Raw genomic sequence first — 23,763 nt, 5'->3', positions numbered from 1 at the left:
CTAGGGGCTCAATACCGGAAAACAACTGATCAGTTTTATCCTAATGCATTCTGAATGGAGAGCAATCAGTTCAGTGCATGCTGCATTTTCCTCTCCGGCCAAAAATCTGAACACTTGCCGGAATGCCAAATCCGGCATTAATTTCCATTGAAATGTATTAGTGCCGCATTGACTGATCCGTTCTTCCGGTCCGCGCATGTACAGATCTTTAAATCTGTGAAAAAAATAAATACCGGATCCGTTTTTCCGGATGACACAGGAGAGACAGATCCGATATTTCAATGCATTTGTCAGAAGGATCCGCATCCAGATCCGTCTGACAAGTGCCATCAGTTTGCGTCCGGATTTCCGGATCCGGCAGGCAGTTCCAGCGACGGAACTGCCTGCTGGAATCCTCTGACGGAAGTGTGAAAGTACCCTTACCAAGCAAAGCGCTGTATATTTGATAGTGGCTGTGCTTGGTATCGCAGCTCAGCCCAATTTACTTAAATGGGACTGAGCTGCGTCTAGGCCATATGACCAATAACCATGATTTCACCCGGCCTAGGAAGATGCCTAAGCGCTCACAGAGCGCTCACCTCAGTCTCTTCATACAGCTCATCTTCTGGGATACTGGGAGTCGGACCCCCACCAATCTGATATTGATGACCCGAGAATAGGCCATCAATAAGAAAATTCCAGAAAAGCTCTCTAAATGTTTTTTATATTTTAATATTTTGCACCTTTTCTCTCTAGGATATCATTATTGCAATAGATTTTTTTTAAACATATTATCACATTATCTGTCCACATACAGTATATATTATGTAACATACCTCCCTTGCTGAATTGGTACTCTGTAATGATATGTTTGGTAAAGTCTATGGTAGTATTTTTTCTTTACAATGATTTTTATTAATTACATTGACTGTGTTTCATAGTCACACAATTGTTAATACCGTGACTTTCTATATATTTGATTTAATAGTAAACATAATTATTAAAGCAAAACTTTTATTCAAGTTTTTTTTTTTTTAAGTCCCAATTGCCCTAAAAATAATTTCTGTAATATACCATATTTATTGCCCCCTAAGTTTCACTTTTTTCCCCCAAAGGGGAGGAAAAATGTCACTGCGTCTTATGGGGTAAATATTAATGAGCGCTTCCATTATGGAAGCGCTCATTAGTACAGGAGCACCGGGAGGGGGTGAATGCAGCACTCCCCAGGCTTTGTACTCGCTGTTTCCTGGTCCTCTGCAGTCGGCTGTGCTGTGGCTGCGCTGAGCATGAGGGTATCTGATCTGAGGTCTTTTTGGGTTCTTATTAATATTAAAGGGGTTCTGCACTTTGTTTAAACTGATGATCTATCCTCTTAGATCATCAGCTTCTGATCGGCGGGGGTCCGACACCCGGGACCCCCGCCGATCAGCTGTTTGAGAAGGCAGCAGCGCTCCAGCAGCGCCGCGGCCTTCTCACTGTTTACCGCAGTCCCAGTGATATCACGACTTGTATCAACTGGCCTGGGCGGGGCTAAGCTCCATTCAAGTGAACAGAGCTTAAAGGGTTTCTGTCACCCCACAAAACTCATTTTTTTTTTTTTGGATAGTTAGATTCCTCATAGCGCGATATAGGAGAATATAATAGTCTTACTTACTTTCATGCGGCCGATTCTTTATAAAACGAAGTTTTATAATATGTAAATGAGGGCTCTACCAGCAAGTAGGGCGTCTACTTGCTGGTAGCCGCAGCAGAAAACCGCCCCCTCGCCGTGTTGATTGACAGGGCCAGCCGTGATCTCCTCCTCCGGCCGGCCCTGTCAGTAATTCAAAAATCGCGCGCCTCTGGTCATTCGGCGCAGGCGCTCTGAGATGAGGAGGCTCGTCTCCTCAGCACTCCCTCAGTGCGCCTGCGCCGATGACATCACCGAAAGAGAAGACGTCATCGGCGCAGGCGCACTGAGGGAGTGCTGAGGAGACGAGCCTCCTTATCTCAGAGCGCCTGCGCCGAATGAACAGAGGCGCGCGATTTTTGAATTACTGACAGGGCCGGCCGGAGGAGGAGATCACGGCTGGCCCTGTCAATCAACACGGCGAGGGGGCGGTTTTCTGCTGCGGCTACCAGCAAGTAGACGCCCTACTTGCTGGTAGAGCCCTCATTTACATATTATAAAACTTCGTTTTATAAAGAATCGGCCGCATGAAAGTAAGTAAGACTATTATATTCTCCTATATCGCGCTATGAGGAATCTAACTATCCAAAAAAAAAATAATGAGTTTTGTGGGGTGACAGAAACCCTTTAAACCCCCCCAGGCCAGTGATACTAGTCGTGATGTCACTGGGCCAGCGGTAAACAGGGAGAAGGCAGCGGCGCTGCTGGAGCGCGGTTGCCTTCCCAAACAGCTGATCGGCAGGGGTCCCGGGTGTCCGACCCCCGCCGATCAGAAGCTGATGATCTATCCAGAGGATAGATCATCAGTTTAAACAAAGTGCAGAACCCCTTTAAGGGTCTTATGGAGGATCTTATTAACATTGGGGGTCTGATTGGGGCTGTGAGCTGAGGTCTGATTAACATTGGGGGTCTGATTGCTGGTCTGATCGGAGGTCTAATGAAAAATATTTTTTTCTTATTGTCCTTCTTTAAAACCTAGGTGTGTCTTAAGGGCTGGTGCGTCTTATAGGGCGAAAAATACGGTACTTTATTTATTGATTTAGACATTTTACTAAAGCCTGATTTACTAAAGCCACCTAAAGCCCGATTTCAAGTGCACTTTAAATTCACTATTTTGGCATATAGCTGACTTGTCAGCGGCATACAGAGTAGGACTCTGCATTGTATCAATGGGGCCGCAGAGAACAGAGTACAGGTAGGAGCACATATTGCTGCTTCTGCCTGTTCCCCCTGAGGTTGGCTAAATGCTGGCATAGCACATGGGTATCCTGTAACAATGTACTATTACCGGATTAGCTGGGTGGAGCGGGCTCCTGCCTGTGCCTGCTTTGCTAAGCTAAAAGAACTGCATGTAAGCTTTTAGCAAGTCAGTGCCAGAACAGTGAATTTAAAGCGCGCTTGAAATCAGGGCTTTAGATGGAAATTTCTTTGGTAAAAATTCAGAATAAATAAAGTATATTAGAAAAATTATATTTAGGGAATTTGGGGCATTTAAAAAAAACTTGAATAAAAGTTTAGTTACTCTTTAAAGGAGAAAAGAGTACATTACAAAAATTAGCATAAGGCCCCTTTCACACGAGCGAGTATTACGCACGGGTGCAATGCGTGATGCGAACGCATTGCGCCCGCACGGAATCCGGACCCATTCATTTTCAATGGGGCTGCGTACATGTGCGTTGGTTTTCACGCATCACTCTTGCGTTGCCTGAAAATCGCAGGCCTAAGCCTCTTTCTGGGCACTCATATATCCAGTTCACAAGATAGGCAAAGCGACTCAAACAATATATTAATAATATGTCAATTTATTAGTTTATTTAGGACAGTATAAAAGCGGATGGGTAGCGGTAATATTATAACCATACGCAATGGGTAGTGAAACCTAAACCAAAGCTGTGTCCCCAATACAGAATATTTAAAACTCACATAAAATATATATTAAAAAGGCAATTTATCCACTGTTATAGCTAATAGAAACTGGGAAACCGGTCCGGCATATATGAAAGAACTAATATAATTCTGTTATCTAGAACAGTGGTGCAGCAGATATATCTCCAGAATATATAATTGAATAAATAAATAAACAATAAAAAGTGTGAATATCAAAATTAGTAGTGATAGTGCATGGTATAAAACATTAACATATAGTGCATATAGTGATATACCTGTAGGATAAATATATTAAATAAATAAATATATAAGTGTACAATTAATTAGTGAATATATATAATAAATCTCTGGAGAATCAACATTAATAAATAACTTGTTGCATCCCACTGATGGTTTTATTCCTAGAAAACAGTCTTTTACTGTTGGAGCATATAGCCTGGAAATCGGCTTGGTCCGCGCAATTTCCCAGGAGTATAGTAGATTTCAACAAAGTCAGCCGCAACAAATGTGGCAAGATAATTTGAGCAGTAATATAAATGTATCCACAGTAATGTGCCGATGATTGTGCAACAGCACCAGATTACTCACGTACAGTCCTGCTCTCACCGTGGCGTCCCACGTGGTAGAGATCCGGGGTGAACTTGTCTTTCAGTAGCGCAATCAAAATCTGCTAGATTTGTCTACTAGCAGTAGTATGTCCACCCGACTGTGAACGGAGGTGCTTCGTTGTAACACACTGCAGAGCTGCGTCAGGTTTCTCTGATTAGAATGGGTGTTCCACCTGTCTGGGTCAGTGCTGGTGGTGAGGATCTCACCCGTCAATCACTATAGTGTGTCCAGAAAAACCCGCAGTTCAGTTGCTCCTGGAAACCGCAATAAAGTTGTCCTTCAGAAAGCGCTTTCTCAGTCCAATATATAATAGGAATTACAGCTGGTATTTCATCAGGTCCAATTGCTCCTCACCAGACGCGTTTCGAAGGCTAGCTGCCTTCTTCCTCAGTGGCTAATTTGGATCTGACTGACTAACCAGCTATTTATCCATTTTTTCATCCAAAGGGCTCCTTATTAATCCCGAAATGGATCCCAAGAATCTGGATTTCACAGATGCATTTAACATGTGTTGCGATATTGCTGCGGTATGTCTGCGGCTTTTGTGTAGACATGCGTTTTTTTATTAAATACTCAAGTCCACCAGAAATAGTACATATATTCGATTCTTGTTGCAATTAGTTATGTTTGGATCCTATATACATAGTTGTATCCAATAACATATCTTAGTAGAAACATATTTTATTTATAAAATTAAATAAAAAGTCATAAATATAAAAAAAAAAAAAAAAAAAGGCTTGGTTAAGAACATATTAAATGGTAGGGAGCTTCAGTATTAGGTCTAAAAATATAAAATATATGAAATATATAATTTAAATAATTTATATGATATATGGGGTATTCATCTATTGGAAGGTACATGCATATGTTTTTTATATATTTATCTCTTTTATTTTAGTTTTTATTTATTTTCATAATAATGTATATCTTGATTATCTTAATAAACAGCAGGCTTGACCTGTAGGGCTCATCCTCTAAAATGTTCAGGCAGAGTGCACAGAAGAGTGGTCTAGATGTGCACTCTGCCTGAACATTTTAGAGGATGAGCCCTACAGGTCAAGCCTGCTGTTTATTAAGATAATCAAGATATACATTATTATGAAAATAAATAAAAACTAAAATAAAAGAGATAAATATATAAAAAACATATGCATGTACCTTCCAATAGATGAATACCCCATATATCATATAAATTATTTAAATTATATATTTCATATATTTTATATTTTTAGACCTAATACTGAAGCTCCCTACCATTTTTTTTAAATTTTTTTTTAATTTTTTATTTTTTTTTATATTTATGACTTTTTATTTAATTTTATAAATAAAATATGTTTCTACTAAGATATGTTATTGGATACAACTATGTATATAGGATCCAAACATAACTAATTGCAACAAGAATCGAATATATGTACTATTTCTGGTGGACTTGAGTATTTAATAAAAAAACGCATGTCTACACAAAAGCCGCAGACATACCGCAGCAATATCGCAACACATGTTAAATGCATCTGTGAAATCCAGATTCTTGGGATCCATTTCGGGATTAATAAGGAGCCCTTTGGATGAAAAAATGGATAAATAGCTGGTTAGTCAGTCAGATCCAAATTAGCCACTGAGGAAGAAGGCAGCTAGCCTTCGAAACGCGTCTGGTGAGGAGCAATTGGACCTGATGAAATACCAGCTGTAATTCCTATTATATATTGGACTGAGAAAGCGCTTTCTGAAGGACAACTTTATTGCGGTTTCCAGGAGCAACTGAACTGCGGGTTTTTCTGGACACACTATAGTGATTGACGGGTGAGATCCTCACCACCAGCACTGACCCAGACAGGTGGAACACCCATTCTAATCAGAGAAACCTGACGCAGCTCTGCAGTGTGTTACAACGAAGCACCTCCGTTCACAGTCGGGTGGACATACTACTGCTAGTAGACAAATCTAGCAGATTTTGATTGTGCTACTGAAAGACAAGTTCACCCCGGATCTCTACCACGTGGGACGCCACGGTGAGAGCAGGACTGTACGTGAGTAATCTGGTGCTGTTGCACAATCATCGGCACATTACTGTGGATACATTTATATTACTGCTCAAATTATCTTGCCACATTTGTTGCGGCTGACTTTGTTGAAATCTACTATACTCCTGGGAAATTGTGCGGACCAAGCCGATTTCCAGGCTATATGCTCCAACAGTAAAAGACTGTTTTCTAGGAATAAAACCATCAGTGGGATGCAACAAGTTATCTATTAATGGTGATTCTCCAGAGATTTATTATTATATATATTCACTAATTAATTGTACACTTATATATTTATTTATTTAATATATTTATCCTACAGGTATTTCACTATATGCACTATATGTTAATGTTTTATACCATGCACTATCACTACTAATTTTGATATTCACACTTTTTATTGTTCATTCATTTATTCAAGTATATATTCTGGAGATATATCTGCTGCACCACTGTTCTAGATAACAGAATTATATTAGTTCTTTCATATATGCCGGACCGGTTTTCCAGTTTCTATTAGCTATAACAGTGGACAAATTGCCTTTTTAATATATATTTTATGTGAGTTTTAAATATTCTGTATTGGGGACACAGCTTTGGTTTAGGTTTCACTACCCATTGCGTATGGTTATAATATTACCGCTACCCATCCGCTTTTATACTGTCCTAAATAAACTAATAAATTGACATATTATTAATATATTGTTTGAGTCGCTTTGCCTATCTTGTGAACTGGATATATGAGTGCCCATTCTATTTTTATTACTATTGTTCTTTGGTGATTGGGTACAACACCTGTTTGGTGCACCTGGCCATCATAAATCGGAGGTGAGCCGTCCTTAACCCTTTGTTCTACTAATTCATACACGTACCCACTTAGGACAGAGCTCCCTCTGATTTATTGATGGATATCTGGAATCACATGGAAAGCAAGCGACTCAAAGTAGAAACATATAGGTTTGAAGATTTAACTACATATGATCTGAATGCTACTGGAGGAGAGAGATCTATAGAGGAGATTTTCAGGGAACTTGAACCACTGCTGCTAAAACAACTTAGACAGCAGTGGGAAATCAAGTCACTAAAATTATGTATTGAAGACAAGAAAATCCCTAAGGGACTAATGTTATCTAAAATCCCTGCACAGGATCTCTGCAATGAAGAATTTAATAAGGAGTGGGAAGCAATGCTTCTTTCCCAATCAATAATGCTAACACAACTTATTATAAAAAGGAGATGTAAAATATTGGAAGAACTGACTGAGAGAATTAATCAAATAAAAATTCTTGTTGAAAAATTACCAGTAAATGAAGAACTTGCTATGTGGCAGGCACGTGTATGTAGGAGTCTAGATAAAATGGAATCAGAAATAATATATAAAAAAATGAAAAAATACAGATATAATGCCAAATCAATGGAGGGACATCAATATAGAAATAATTCGTATGAGGGTGATTTAAATATTAGACCTTTAGAGCATCTAATTAATGATGCCCATCCCCCCAGGTATAATATACCGGTGAACAACAGATTTGAGGCATTAAATGACAACCATTTTTTAGACAGAACTCCACCCCACCACAAGACAAGGATCAGACAGAGATCACAGACACCAATCGATTTTCACGTCCAACATCAACAGACAGTAGCATGTCACAATACGAGAATCAGACACAGATCGCGATCACCAACAAGAGATCAACCCCACACGTACAATCTGAGGAACAGGCCCAATCATCAGTTAGACGATTACGAGCCACAACAGAGGACTCGTCCCCCTCAGAACTACAGGCAGCAATATACACCCAAACATCTGCGAGAGGGAACTCACAGACACCAACACAATCTAGACCCAAAAGAAAGATACGAAGATCCCAAAGAAAAAAGAGGGACTTACAACAGACACAGATAATTGATTCAGATGCTGTGGTGAACCTCAGTTCGGTGGTTTTGACTGATTCCCAGACGAGACTACTGAACAGAGGCCTCAAATTTGCACCGACAGCAAAACTGAACAAATTTGATACATATGTGGGGATAGAAAAATTTGTGAGGAAACTCTGTTTGAAAAAATACTTCTTAAAAAATCCGATATTAACAAACACAGATGAACATGTAGAAGGTGGGATCCAACATACAATCTTGAAACCTAAATCAAAAAAATTTCCAAGACAGGAAATTGGCGTAGAGATAGCGACTTTTAGGAAAAACATAGAGACAGATTTGAGGAAGGTATCAGACAAACAGTCTAAGAGAAATAATTTGACCCCACAGGAGATCAAATCGATTAAGGAATTGCAAAAAATCAATAACCTTACTATTCGCCCCGCTGATAAAGGCGGAGCTATTGTTCTCCTTGACACTATAAAATATAATGCAGAGTGCTTGAGACAGCTTGCGGATACAACAACATATAAGAAACTGAGGAAGGATCCAATAGAAGAATATGTAGAATTATTAAACCAATATTGTAATGGAGGACTGGAGGACGGTCTACTTTCCAAACATGAGTATAATTTTATCTTGGGCACACAGCAGAGATTACCTGTGTTTTATTGTCTGCCCAAGATACATAAAAGTATGTCGGATCCTCCAGGCCGCCCCATAATCTCGGGTATAGAGTCCTTGTCGTCCAATTTGTCCCAATACATAGACCAATTAATTCAACCTACAGTGAAGAACACTCCATCATATCTTAAAGACACCACACAGATTGTCCAGATATTGGAAAATCTGAAGGTGGAGCCACATTGGCTTATAGGGACATTGGATGTTCAATCACTCTATACCGTGATTGACCATGAACAGGGCATTAACAATATGAAATTACAGTTGAAAAACTATGGTAATCTTGGAGAGAGACAAATTGAATTCTTGGCAGAGGGTGTGAGATATATCTTAACGCATAACTATTTCTTTTTTGAGGGGGCTTATTACCTCCAGACTCGTGGCGCTGCCATGGGCACCAGGTTCGCCCCCAGCTATGCCAATCTATTTATGGCCCAATGGGAACAGGAGACCATTTTGCCCAGGCTGGGGTCGGATCTGGTGCTCTGGCAGCGCTACATTGATGATATTATTTTTGTCTGGCAGGGAGATATATCCAGCCTCCACACCTTCTTTGAAGAAATCAATAGAAATCAATTTAATCTTAAATTTTCCTCTAATATTAATCAAGAATACACAGAATTCCTAGATATTCGGATCACTACCCAGATGGAACAATTTATCTGCACTACTTTCCAGAAAGAGGTAGCTAAGAACAGCTTCATCCTCTTCTCTAGCTGTCATTTGCCCTCTTGGTTATTAAATATACCTACAGGGCAGTTCCGTAGAATAAAGAGGAACTGCACAAATCAGACAGAATTTGAGGATGAAGCTGTCATTATGAAGAATAAATTTCTGGAAAAGGAATATCCCGAGACAGTTGTCGAAAATGCCCTTTGTAAAGTGAGAAAAATGGATAGAAAAATGTTTTTTGAAACTAAACAGAAGAAAGATGATAAACCCATTGATGATAATAAATTCCGCATAATACTGCCTTATAATGCACAACACAAGAAAATAGAGCAAAGTATTAAAAATAATTGGCATCTTATTCAAAAAGACAAAATTGTAGGCCCTCTAATTCCATCAATACCGGAGATAGTGTACACAAAGGCCCCTAATCTGGGTCTGAAGATAGCACCATCGATTAAAAATCAGACAAGAGAGACCGGATCCATTAATAAATGGTTAAAAAGGAGTGGGTTCTACAGGTGTGGATGCTGTATAAATTGTAGAAATACGTCCTTTGCTAAAAAGACTATACGAGTGACCTCAACACAAAACAACTTTTCAGTTGAGATAAAAGATCTTCTCACCTGTAATAGTTCTAATGTAATCTACATTATTGAATGCTCATGTGCCAAACAATACATTGGCAGGACCAAAAGACCCTTAAAAATTAGGATAGCGGAGCATATAAATAATATCAAGAAAGGGTATGAAAAACATGTACTATCAAAACACTTTAAACTGATACACAATCAAGACCCTAAGTCTCTAACCTTTGCAGCATTTGAACAAATAGAGCGTCGCTGGAGGGGGGGCAATCATATTGCCCGAATGTCCAGGGCAGAGTCTAGGAAGATTTTCGAATTCGGCAGTTTGGCCCCAGCTGGGCTGAATGCCGAGTTGGAAATTTTTGGGTTCCTATGATGGGTTGGGTGTCTTCGGCCCATGGAGGGTACTGGTCGGGCTGTTTAGCAGCACTATGACCCCCCCTGGACTGGAGATATCCAGCCCCATTCCATCTAGACCACTCTTCTGTGCACTCTGCCTGAACATTTTAGAGGATGAGCCCTACAGGTCAAGCCTGCTGTTTATTAAGATAATCAAGATATACATTATTATGAAAATAAATAAAAACTAAAATAAAAGAGATAAATATATAAAAAACATATGCATGTACCTTCCAATAGATGAATACCCCATATATCATATAAATTATTTAAATTATATATTTCATATATTTTATATTTTTAGACCTAATACTGAAGCTCCCTACCATTTAATATGTTCTTAACCAAGCCTTTTTTTTTTTTTTTTTTTTATATTTATGACTTTTTATTTAATTTTATAAATAAAATATGTTTCTACTAAGATATGTTATTGGATACAACTATGTATATAGGATCCAAACATAACTAATTGCAACAAGAATCGAATATATGTACTATTTCTGGTGGACTTGAGTATTTAATAAAAAAACGCATGTCTACACAAAAGCCGCAGACATACCGCAGCAATATCGCAACACATGTTAAATGCATCTGTGAAATCCAGATTCTTGGGATCCATTTCGGGATTAATAAGGAGCCCTTTGGATGAAAAAATGGATAAATAGCTGGTTAGTCAGTCAGATCCAAATTAGCCACTGAGGAAGAAGGCAGCTAGCCTTCGAAACGCGTCTGGTGAGGAGCAATTGGACCTGATGAAATACCAGCTGTAATTCCTATTATATATTGGACTGAGAAAGCGCTTTCTGAAGGACAACTTTATTGCGGTTTCCAGGAGCAACTGAACTGCGGGTTTTTCTGGACACACTATAGTGATTGACGGGTGAGATCCTCACCACCAGCACTGACCCAGACAGGTGGAACACCCATTCTAATCAGAGAAACCTGACGCAGCTCTGCAGTGTGTTACAACGAAGCACCTCCGTTCACAGTCGGGTGGACATACTACTGCTAGTAGACAAATCTAGCAGATTTTGATTGCGCTACTGAAAGACAAGTTCACCCCGGATCTCTACCACGTGGGACGCCACGGTGAGAGCAGGACTGTACGTGAGTAATCTGGTGCTGTTGCACAATCATCGGCACATTACTGTGGATACATTTATATTACTGCTCAAATTATCTTGCCACATTTGTTGCGGCTGACTTTGTTGAAATCTACTATACTCCTGGGAAATTGCGCGGACCAAGCCGATTTCCAGGCTATATGCTCCAACAGTAAAAGACTGTTTTCTAGGAATAAAACCATCAGTGGGATGCAACAAGTTATTTATTAATGTTGATTCTCCAGAGATTTATTATATATATTCACTAATTAATTGTACACTTATATATTTATTTATTTAATATATTTATCCTACAGGTATATCACTATATGCACTATATGTTAATGTTTTATACCATGCACTATCACTACTAATTTTGATATTCACACTTTTTATTGTTTATTTATTTATTCAATTATATATTCTGGAGATATATCTGCTGCACCACTGTTCTAGATAACAGAATTATATTAGTTCTTTCATATATGCCGGACCGGTTTCCCAGTTTCTATTAGCTATAACAGTGGATAAATTGCCTTTTTAATATATATTTTATGTGAGTTTTAAATATTCTGTATTGGGGACACAGCTTTGGTTTAGGTTTCACTACCTATTGCGTATGGTTATAATATTACCGCTACCCATCCGCTTTTATACTGTCCTAAATAAACTAATAAATTGACATATTATTAATATATTGTTTGAGTCGCTTTGCCTATCTTGTGAACTGGATATATGAGTGCCCATTCTATTTTTATTACTATTGTTCTTTGGTGATTGGGTACAACACCTGTTTGGTGCACCTGGCCATCATAAATCGGAGGTGAGCCGTCCTTAACCCTTTGTTCTACTAAGCCTCTTTCTATTGGCTAAGTAAGAGTGGCTACTACTTTGGAGACCTTGGCCAGTCCATGTACTTCATGATAGTTAGTGCATGGACAGCTGATCACCAGGATGGCCATATTTTTATTTTTGACAGACAACCCCTTTAAACTGGTAATAATACTTAAATGCAACTGCACCTGCAACGAATCTCCCTTCTGGATCCACTTTTCCATCATTTAAACGATTGTTAGGCTTATCTTCATCAATTTGAGCAAAGCGAGTTACTGACTGGTCTTCCCAATTCAGTGCTGCAAATGTAGTGCCTGGGGTAAAAACATAACCACCGGACTTTCGTAGGGCAACACAACCGACTGGTTCTTCTATAAAGGACACAAAAGAAGTTGGCGTCTTCATGAAAGAATCTTTGTAGATGTCACTTTCACTCATTTGTTGGAAATACATATCAAAACACAATTTGACCTAGATATAACCAGTATAAAAAACAACTAGTATGTACTTACACACACAGAGATCTCTGCTTGATTGTACTGGGTATAACTGTAGTATGTTTGGTGTCATTGTGCGGTTCCCTGTGGCCGTGTAGGCTGGCTGCATGCCCTCTCACGTACTGGCTGCAGGCCGACACCTGTGTATGCTGGTTGCTTAGGGCTGCGTGCTGGCTGCGGTTTTATGTGTGACCTGTGGCCTGTGTTTGTGTCTTCCGTGTCTGTATCTCTGAGGTTCCTGTCACCGATGCTGTGCAGGCTGGCTGCATGCACTTTGTGTACTGGCTGTGGGTGTTCCCATGTATGCTGGTTCTGTGATGCGTGCTGGCTGCAGCCTTGTGTGTGAACAGGGTCTGAATTTGGATGCATGTCTGTTTCTATCACAGTGCTGTTCTGTTACTCCTTGTTGCTATGTAGGCTGGCTGCCTGTTACCTTGTACTGGCTACAGTTATCCTGTGTATGCTGGTTGTCGGTTGGGGCGTGCTGGCTGCAGCATTCTCTGTCTGCTGTGAACTGACACTTGTGATTGTGTTTTCTGTACTTCTGATACTCCTGGTTCTGATGGAGTTAACATTCCCTGATCTGTTCCAGGGTGTGGCTTATCAGGTGCCCTTGTTATGGCAGCTATATCTATCTGTGTGCTGTGGGGCTTGTGTGCAGTCTGTCTTGTGCCTTACTGGGTGTAGCTCCTTCCTGCTGACCCAGGGGGATTTGCCATCTGCCCTTTTGTGTGGTGCCGCCTGGTAAAGCATTGGTGTTGATGTTATTCCTTTGTCTGATTTTCTGTACCTGTTCTGTATTGATGTTGTATCCTTGTCCATGCCTTGCCTGATCTTCTGTACCTGTTTTGTGTCTGATCCACTCTGTTCCATGTTTAGCCTAGCAGTGGTCCATCTGCGTCTGACAGCTTGGCAATGCTAAACTGCTTCAGATCCTGCCTGTTCCATGTCTGGCCTGGCAGTGCCTACTGCTTCTGATCCTTGAATGGTCCATGTCTTGCCTGGAAGTGCCTACTGCTTCTGATCTAGTCTGTTCCTTGTCTGTCCTGTAGTGCCTTACTGTTTCTGTTCCTTGTTTGTCCTGCCTTTGTAAGAGGGCTCCTGGGTTCTACGGAGGGAGGATCTCTAGTCTGTGTGCAGCTCTGCCTGTGACCGCCATGCTTCCGTTCCGCATGGGGTCCAGGCATCTTGTGCTGGTTCCGTTTGTCTTGTTGTCTAATCCCGTCCTGAGTTTGTTTGGGTTCCAGTCCTGTTGTCTGTGGTGCTGTGAGTGATGGACTGTTTTCAATGCAGGGGAGGAAGGGGTTAACAGGAGCTGATTTCAGTTCACATCTGGGATATGTGATACCCAGTTGTCTCGTGTAATAGGAACACACAGATTTAACCATAGGCATTAATAGTAAACTATTGCAGTCTATGGTATAAATCATAGATCAGCCATCTTCGGCACTCCAGCTGCTGTGAAATTACAACCCAGCATGCACACTTAGGCCTATTGCACACGACAGTATGGCTTTTTAAGCATTTTGGGGTCCGCAAAAAATACGGATGATGTCCGTGTGCATTCCGTTTTTTTGCGGAACCGAACAGCTGGCCCCTGATAGAACAGTATGCCCCTTGTCCATTATGCAGACAATAATAGGACATGTTCTATCTTTGAATGGAACGGAAAAACAGAAATACGGAAACGGAAGGCATACGGACTACCTTCCCTTTTTTTGCAGATCCATTGAAATGAATAATTCTGTATACGGAACGCAAAAAACGGAACGTAAACTGAAATAAAAACGTTTGTGTGCATGAGGCCTTAGTTCCATTCACATGACCGTATCTGTTTTGTGGTCAGCAAAATACAGATCTTTTCCGTGTGCGATCCTCATTTTTATGACATCCAAGCATTCAGTACTATTCAGTCTGCAGAAAGAGGACCGTAGACCCACTGAAGTCAATGGGTCTACAAAAAATGTAGCTCATACACGGACCCAAAAATGGTATCAATAAATACTGCAGATTGCCCTGCAAAAGAAGAGCTCTTACAAAGCTATAGAAACATAAAAATGACTGTGTGTCAGAATTTGGCAATGCAGAGAAAAAAAATACATCTTTTAAATTTTTTTAAGTATTAAAACATGACAAAAAAAACACATAAATTTTGTATAACTCTTGTACTGACCTACAGAATAAGGGCTCATGCACATGAACGTATTTTCTTTCCGTGTCCTTCCCGTTAGTTTTTTTGCGGACCATATGCGGAACCATTAATTTCAATGAGTCCGCAAAAACGGAAGGTACTTTGTGTGCATTCCGTTTCCGTATGTCCGTATTTCCGCTGCACAAAAAATAGAACATGTCCTATTATTGTCCGCATTACGGACAAGAATAGTACTGTTCTATTAGGGGCCAGCTGTTCCGTTCTGCAAAATACGGAATGCACACAGACTACGTCTGTATTTTTTGCGGATCCGTTTTTTGCGTACTGCAAAATACATACGGTTGTGTGCATGAGGCCTAAAAGTAACATGTCATTTTTACCACACGATGAATGCAGTAAAAATGAAACCCATAAAACAGTTGTGCTATTGCCTTTTTTTTTCAGTTCCACCCCATTAGTATTTCTATTCCAGCTTCCCAATACTTTGTGTGGAAAAATGAAATACAACAAGCCCTCCTACATCTATCTGAACAGAAAAATTAAAAAATAATAAAAAACCTATCTGGTTACACTTAGTGTGCCTGCACATGATGTGGATTACATGTTCCAGCAAAGTGTATTAGATTTGACAAATCTCATGTAACTTTGCTTTTTATTTCTATTCAGAAATTGATCTGTTGTGCAGATTTTAAAATCCAAATTGTGTCATTTGTTTGTGCGATTCCGCACCTTCTGTAGAGTGGTTTTCCCCATAAACTTCAAAGTAGTTGTTAACATAATCTGAAAATCTGCAACAAAAAACATATCAAAACCACGATAAGGGTCCATTCACACGTCCGCAATTCTGCTCCGCATTTTGCAGAACAGAATTGCGAACCCATTCATGATGTGCTGCCCAGATCCGGAAATGCGGACCCGCACTTCCGGGATCTGCAATTCCGTTCCCGAAAAAAATAGAACATGTCCTATTCTTGTCCGCAATTGAGGATAAGATTAGGCATTTTCTATTTAGTCCCGTCGATCTGCGGTCCGCAAATTGCGGAATGCACATTGCTGGTGTCTGTGTTTTATGGATCAGCAAAACACACACGGATGTGTGAATGGACCCTAATAGTGTGAATTTGTGTGCTGTTTCGTTGCGGATTTCTTGCAGCTATTCTGCAAATCTGCCCCGAGGGCAGGTTCCCTTAGGGTCCATTCACACGTCCGTATGCCAATTGTGGATCCACAAAACACGGACAGTGGCATTGTGCGTTCCGCATTTTACGGACCGCACATCGCTGGCACTCTCATAGAAAATGCCTTTTCTTGTCCGCAATTGCGGACAAGAATAGGACATGTTCTATTTTTTTGCGGATGCGGACAGAACATTCCGGCCCCATTAAAAATGAATGGGTCCGCACCTGTTCCACAAAATTGCGGAACGGATGCGGACCCATTTCGCGGACGTGTAAATGTACCTTACACTAACATGTCATACAATGTTTGTAGGTATTTATTAGAGATGAGCAAATTTCATATTTTGAAATTCATTTACATTTCGTTTGGTGGTAAAAGCAGAATTGCGTTATGAATTCCGTTACCATGGACCATAACGCAATATGACGGAATGCCTTTAGAGGCATTCCGTTATTCATTCCGTCATAATAGAAGTCTATGGGCTGCAAAACTTATCCATCCTTTTTCCGTTATGCAGGGGAGTCCTCTCCTGCATAACGGAAATGGGACAGATTCGTTTTGCAGCCCATAGACTTCTATTATGACGGAATGAATAACGGAATGCCTCTAAAGGCATTCCGTCATATTGCGTTATGGTCCATGGTAATGGAATCCATAATGCTGTTCTGCTTTTACCACCAAACGAAGCGTGAACTAATTTTATGAAATTCGCTCATCTCTAATAATCATTTTAAATCACAATAGTTCAAGCCCTCTTGAAAACTATTACTACTGTGAAGTTTACCTAGAGATACAGTCTGTATTTTTTTAGTACAGGGGTTCCAGCGACAGATCTTCTCTCCTATAATATCAACATACACTAAAATGCCTTCTCTGTCGTCCCAGACCGGTGACTCTCCAAGTTGGTACCTCTCAGTGACAACACATTCAGTCTTGATGGAAGACATGGCCCTGTATTAATAGTAACAAAGAGAAATAATGATAATATAAAAGTGTAGATTAGTTGGTACTGATAGCGTTCAACAGTATGTCTTGAAGACAGCTATCTTCCTTAGGCCTCATGCACACGGCCGTTTTTTTTTCCCGTTTACTGGCCATTTTTTGCGTTTCGTATACGGTCCGTATACGGAACCATTAATTTCAATGGTTCCGCAAAAAAAAACGGAATGTACTCCGTATGCATTCCGTTTCTGTATTTCCGTTTTTCCGTTCCGTTTTAACATAGAACATGTCCTATTATTGCCCGCAAATCACAGTCCGTGGCTCCATTCAAGTCAATGGGTCCGCAAAAAAAACGGAACACATACGGAAATGCATCCGTATGTCTTCCGTTTCCGTTCCGTTTTTTGCTGAACCATCTATTGAAAATGTTATGCCCAGTCCAATTTTATCTATGTAATTACTGTATACTGTATATGCCATACGGAAAAACGGAACAAAAACGGAAACACAACGGAAACAAAAAACAGAACAACGGATCCATGAAAAACGGACCGCAAAACACAGAAAAAGCCATACGGTCGTGTGCAATAAGCCTTAGGTTGAAGGTGAGTCAGATTACATGCTCATCTGGTCATGGGGCTGAGTGTTAATGCCACCACACACCATAAGACCTCTTTCACACGACCGTTTTTTTTTTCCGTGTACGGGACTTTTTTTGTGATCCGTATACGGAACTATTCATTTCAATGGTTCCGCAAAAAAAAAAAAAGGAATGTACTCCGTATGCATTCCGTTTCTGTATTTCAGTTTTTCCGTTCCGTTGAAAGATAGAACATGTCCTATTATTTCCCGCAAATCAAATGTTACATACACATACGGAAATGCATCCGTTGAAAATTTTATGTCTAGCCCAATTTGTTCTATGTAATTACTGTATACTGTATATGCCATACGGAAAAACAGAACAGAAACGGAAACACAACGGAAACAAAAAACGGAACAATGGATCCGTGAAAAACGGACCGCAAAACACTGAAAAAGCCATACGGTCGTGTGAAAGAGGCCTAACCCTGGGAGTAGGACCGGTGTGATATTCCCTTGTGAACGCCTCTTAATTGCATTGCCCACATGATCTCCAGACCAATCTCTGGCTATCATTATTTATGAGACAAAAGTGAGACTCAATGAAGATAGACCTCCTTCCAGCTTCCACCCACCACTACGCCCATGTGTATAACCATATGGCTTGTCCTTCTTGGTGTTTCAATTTCAATGTTGAGGAGTGTATGAAATCATGGGATTACCTTTGCAACGTTCAAGCCACATTTTAACAAAAATGTATTGCAGAATTTACAAAATCTTAAGCGTGGTGCTGTAGACAGGTTTTTTGATGCAGTTTTTTCCCCTTGAATCAACTTCTAGCTTTGGTTCAAAAACTGCAACAGCTGTGTTTAAGGGCTCATGCACACGGCCGTTGTCCGGGTCTGCAATACAGGGGCACCGGCCGTGTGCACCTCGCATCATGGATGCGGTGCGGAACGGAGGCACGGATCAGAAGCCCAAGGAACTACGGAGTGCTTCCGTGGGTTTTCTGTCCATACCTCCGCACCGCAAAAAAGTAGTGCATGCATGGATCGCGTACCCCATTTAAATGAATGGGTCCACGATCCGCATGCGGCGGCTCTACGATCGGTGCTCGTGCATTGCGGACCGCAATTTGCGGTCTGCAGCACAGGCCCGGCCAGCACACGGTCGTGTGCATGAGCCCTGACTCTAAGGCCACTTTCACAGGTCAGTGTTTGGTCAGTATTTTTGCATGAGAATTTGTAAGCCAAAATTAGGATTGGAAACTACAGAGTAAGGCCTCTACTGGGTTTTTTTTAAATTCATTTCAATGGGTCCGCAAAAAAACCTGAATGCATACGGAAATGCATCCGTATGTCTTCCGTATCCGTTACGTTTTTTGCAGAACCATCTATTGAAATTGTTATGCCCAGCCCAATTTGTTCTATGTAATTACTGTATACGCCCTATACGGAAAAACTCGTATAGATCATACCAGTGTATCACTGTACAGCAGCGGCGGCATAAAGCGCACGGCGTCATAGCAACCAATGATGCCGTGCGTTCCTGCTGTCAGAAGGAATCCCGGCCGGGTTACCACGGACCGCTCTCGGCCGCGGAACACGGCCGTGTGAATGAGGCCAAACACTGAAATAGCCATACGGTAGTGTGAAAGAGGCTTTAGGCTACATGCACAAATTGCGGATCCGCAAAACACAGAAGCGCGGACAAGAATAGGACATGTTATATTTTTTTTGTGGTCCACAGAATGGAGCAACGGATGCGGACAGCACACGGAGTGCTGTCCGCATCTTTTGCGGCCCCATTGAGGTGAATGGGTCCGCTTCCGAGCCGCCAAAACTGCGGCTCAGATGTGGACCAAAACAACGGCCGCGTGCATGAGGCCTAAAAGTAAATATCTGTGAATCCTCTTTGTTTGGCGTCTCCCTCTGCCTTCCAATCGGAGCCCCTGCAGTCAAATCACAGGGCTCTGCTCCATTACCATGACAGCCTGGGGCCTGCAGAGTGGCAGAGTCCCATTCACCATAGTAGTTCTCTGTTAGAGCATACTTGCTCAGTGGCCGTGCTGCCGACTGCCGTTAGCACGGACACTGGCCGTGTGCATTCCGCTTGCGGATGCGGACCCATTGACTTGAATGGTTCTGCGATCCGCAACATACAGCCAAAGATAGAACATATTGTATCTTTTTGCGGTGCAGAGGCACAGATCAGAAGCCCACTGAAGTGCTTCCGCTGGCTTACGATCCATGCCTCCGCACCGTAAAAAGATGGGTGAAGTCCTGTCTTCGGTCGTATCTGGCAGATGCGGACCTATTCAAGTGAATGGATCCGCATCTGAGATATGGAGTGCACACGGCAAGTGCCCATATACACTCACCTAAAGAATTATTAGGAACACCTGTTCTATTTCTCATTAATGCAATTATCTAGTCAACCAATCACATGGCAGTTGCTTCAATGCATTTTGGGGGGTGGTCCTGGTCAAGACAATCTCCTGAACTCCAAACTGAATGTCAGAATGGGAAAGAAAGGTGATTTAAGCAATTTTGAGCGTGGCATGGTTGTTGGTGCCAGACGGGCCGGTCTGAGTATTTCACAATCTGCTCGGTTACTGGGATTTTCACGCACAACCATTTCTAGGGTTTACAAAGAATGGTGTGAAAAGGGAAAAACATCCAGTATGCGGCAGTCCTGTGGGCAAAAATGCCTTGTGGATGCTAGAGGTCAGAGGAGAATGGGCCGACTGATTCAAGCTGATAGAAGAGCAACGTTGACTGAAATAACCACTCGTTACAACCGAGGTATGCAGCAAAGCATTTGTGAAGCCACAACACGCACAACCTTGAGGTGGATGGGCTACAACAGCAGAAGACCCCACCGGGTACCACCCATCTCCACTACAAATAGGAAAAAGAGGCTACAATTTGCACAAGCTCACCAAAATTGGACTGTTGAAGACTGGAAAAATGTTGCCTGGTCTGATGAGTCTCGATTTCTGTTGAGACATTCAAATGGTAGAGTCCGAATTTGGCATAAATAGAATCAATGCCACGTAGAATTAAGGCAGTTCTGAAGGCAAAAGGGGGTCCAACACCGTATTAGTATGGTGTTCCTAATAATTCTTTAGGTGAGTGTATATTGCGGACCCGTTGTTTGTGGTCTGCAATACGGGCACCACGGCCATACAGTCATGTGCATGAACCCTTATGGTGTACAGGACAAGATTCCAGGTTCTAGCTCCCTAGGAGGGATACAAGTTATTATGTAAAACGTTTTAAAAAGGTAAAATAAAAATATTAAGAATTCAAATGACCACTCTTTCCCAATTTTACATATAAAAAATATAAACAATAAACATAAATGGTATTGCTGCATCTGAAAATTTCAGAACTATTAAAATATTTTTCCTGCGCCGTCACGGCAAGGAAAAAAAAACAAACAATAAAAACATGTGATTAGCCATTTTTAGTCGCCTTGTCCCCCCCAAAAAAAAAATTGTATAACAGTGATCAAAAAGTTGTACGTACCCAAAAAATGGTACCAATAAAAAACTACAGTTCGTCCTGCAAAGGAAAAGCCCCCATACAGCTCTATAGGCTGAAATCTAAAAAAGGTATGGCTGTCAGAATATGGCGATGCAAAGAAAATGTAGATTTTTTTTTTCAAAGGTTTTAATAAAACAAAATAAAAACTATACAAATTTGCTGTCGCAGTAATCGTATTGACCCACTTTATAAGGCCATCATGTCATTTTTAAGGCACAGTGAACGTCACAATATCAAAACCAAAAAAAACCTTGGTGGAATTGTGTTTTGCTTTCTTTTTTCAATTTTACCCCACAAAGATTTTTTTTTTCTCGTTTTCCAATACAAGACATGGTAAATTAAATGGTACTATTAAAAATGCATCTGGGCCTGCACAAAATCCTTGTCATATGTCAATGGAAAAAGTTATGGCTATTGGAATGTGGAGAGGGAAAATAAAAAATGCAAACACAAAAACAGTCCGTAAGGGGCTAAAAACATACCAGGATAGGTAGCTATTCTATTAGTTAATATCTTTTTTTCAGCCAACAACAGAATAATTGCTTCTGCACAAGCTGTTATACAGTACTTACAGGATTTTGGTGTTCTTTTCAGAAATCAGAAAGATTCAGTTTTGAAAACCTTGTGGAAAATCCACTCCGTCCAGCAAGTAGGAAGTTCTCCTATGTCTGCTCCGGTATTGTAGCTGAGATGTCAGCTGAGAGGTTTTGTTTGCTGTGCAAAAAAAAAAAAAGCCTTTAGCATTAATGCATGAAGCAACCTGCTACAGCAACAGAGCGTGTTAATGATAATCAGTTGTAGAAAACTGATAAGTATTAAACTAAATCTGAAAAATAATGTGTTCATTTTATACTGTAAGTGCATGTTATGGGAAGGCTCTGGGTGCTTGGGTACTACTAGGAGAGCTAGACTTCACAGCTCAGTCTTATTACTCTTGCCCCTCATTCAGGCTGTTAAATGAATTCAACACATACTGTATCTCAAACAGAGCATACACCCACAAACACCAACACTTCCAACACTCGTCAAAAACAGGGCGAGGAGTCTCCAAAACCTCACGCACTCTGGCACAGGTGGCATATACTAAAACTTATAAAACATATTAACATAGTAACATAGTATATAAGGCCGAAAAAAGACATTTGTCCATCCAGTTCAGCTTGTCATACTGCAAGTTGATTCAGAGGAAGGCAAAAAAAAAACCTGTGAGGTAGAAGCCAATTTGCACACTTAAGGGGGGAAAAGTTCCTTCCTGACTCCAATCAGGCAATCAGAATAACTCCCTGGATCAACGACCCCTCTCTAGTAGCTATAGCCTGTAATATTATTACACTCCAGAAATTCATCCAGGCCCCTCTTGAATTCTTTTATTGTACTCACCATCACCATAAAAGAATTCTTAAGTTGTTTAGGGCAATATATTACAGCGATTAAGTTACAATGCTTAAGAGGTATAAAAATAAGAAAATTATAGACCTACATAAAATGTGCAGTTATGAATATAAGGAGAAAAAAACAACATAAAAAGGTGCATTACTTAGCAGTTTCATGTGATAAAGTCCAGTTTCTTTTGATAAAGTGTGCTCTCAGGGACATCGGCAGAAAATGTACACAAGTCCAATTGGCTTGGGTCCCCAAGTTGTGTCAACAGAGTATGAATGGAGCACTGTTTTTATACAATCCAGTATTAGGCATGATCCTCCTCCTTCTCGGGTCAGCCCTCTGGGAGGGAATATCATTATCTGTGCACAATGCCACCTTTACCTTTCAAACTGTGATTATGAAATATCGTAAAACATAACGCCAACTGCATATGGTAGTGGATACACTGACAAACACAAGCATGCTTTCTTAAGTCACTTTATATTATGCCGTCAGATAAATACCTACACAATGATCCCTGAGGCATTAATTTGCATATGTTGGATGGTAGAAAGTACTGAGGTGTTTGTACAGTACCTACAGTGAGAACAGAGCGGGGAGAGTTGTGGCTGGAGGACCCCGGGTTTCCTGAGGTCCGGCCACCACCAAGCACTGCTCCCATACAAGTGAATGGGAGCGCACCGCGTATGCACGGCCCCCACTCCCATTAATTTCTATGGGGCTGATGGAAATAGCCGAGCCAGTTGGCTCGGCTATTTTCAGCGGCCCCATAGAAATGGAGGGCGGCTGCGCATGCGTAATGCGCCCTCCACTACTTTCCCCGCTCCGTTCGCCCTTCATTAATTTCTATGGGGCCGCCGAAAATAGCCGAGCGCTGGCTCGGCTATTTCCATCGGCCCCGTAGAAATTAATTGGAGCGGGGGCCGTGCATGCGCGGTGCGCTCCCATTCACTTGTATGGGAGCAGTGGGGAGCAGCGCTTGGTGGTGGCCGGACCCCAGGAAACCCAGGGTCCTCCAGGCACAACTCTCCCTGCTCTGTTCTTGTTGTAGTTGCGGCTTCTAGAGGTGGGACCCGCACCTATCAGACAATGGGGGCATATTCTAGCGATAAGCCCCCATTGTCTGTGATGGGAATACCCCTTTAATGTCAT

General features: G+C 41.1%; 1 protein-coding gene across 1 annotated transcript in view; it reads right to left on the bottom strand.

The window, feature by feature from the left end:
• LOC120995755 (regucalcin-like) overlaps positions 1-22,904 on the bottom strand; it is a 46,044-nt gene extending 23,140 nt beyond the window's left edge. The window contains exons 1-4 of the mRNA XM_040425156.1: positions 22,766-22,904; positions 21,801-21,942; positions 16,941-17,107; positions 12,517-12,699 (exon numbers count right to left, since the gene is read on the bottom strand). Coding sequence (XP_040281090.1) covers positions 12,517-12,699; positions 16,941-17,103 — 346 coding nt within the window. The 5' untranslated portion in view covers positions 17,104-17,107; positions 21,801-21,942; positions 22,766-22,904. The remainder of the gene's footprint in view (positions 1-12,516; positions 12,700-16,940; positions 17,108-21,800; positions 21,943-22,765) is intronic.
• Between the last annotated feature and the right edge of the window lie 859 nt (positions 22,905-23,763).

Source organism: Bufo bufo, chromosome 3, assembly GCF_905171765.1.
Source record: "Bufo bufo chromosome 3, aBufBuf1.1, whole genome shotgun sequence".
NCBI classification, from domain to species: Eukaryota; Metazoa; Chordata; class Amphibia; order Anura; family Bufonidae; genus Bufo; species Bufo bufo.
This window is presented reverse-complemented; position numbering and strand designations above follow the sequence as displayed.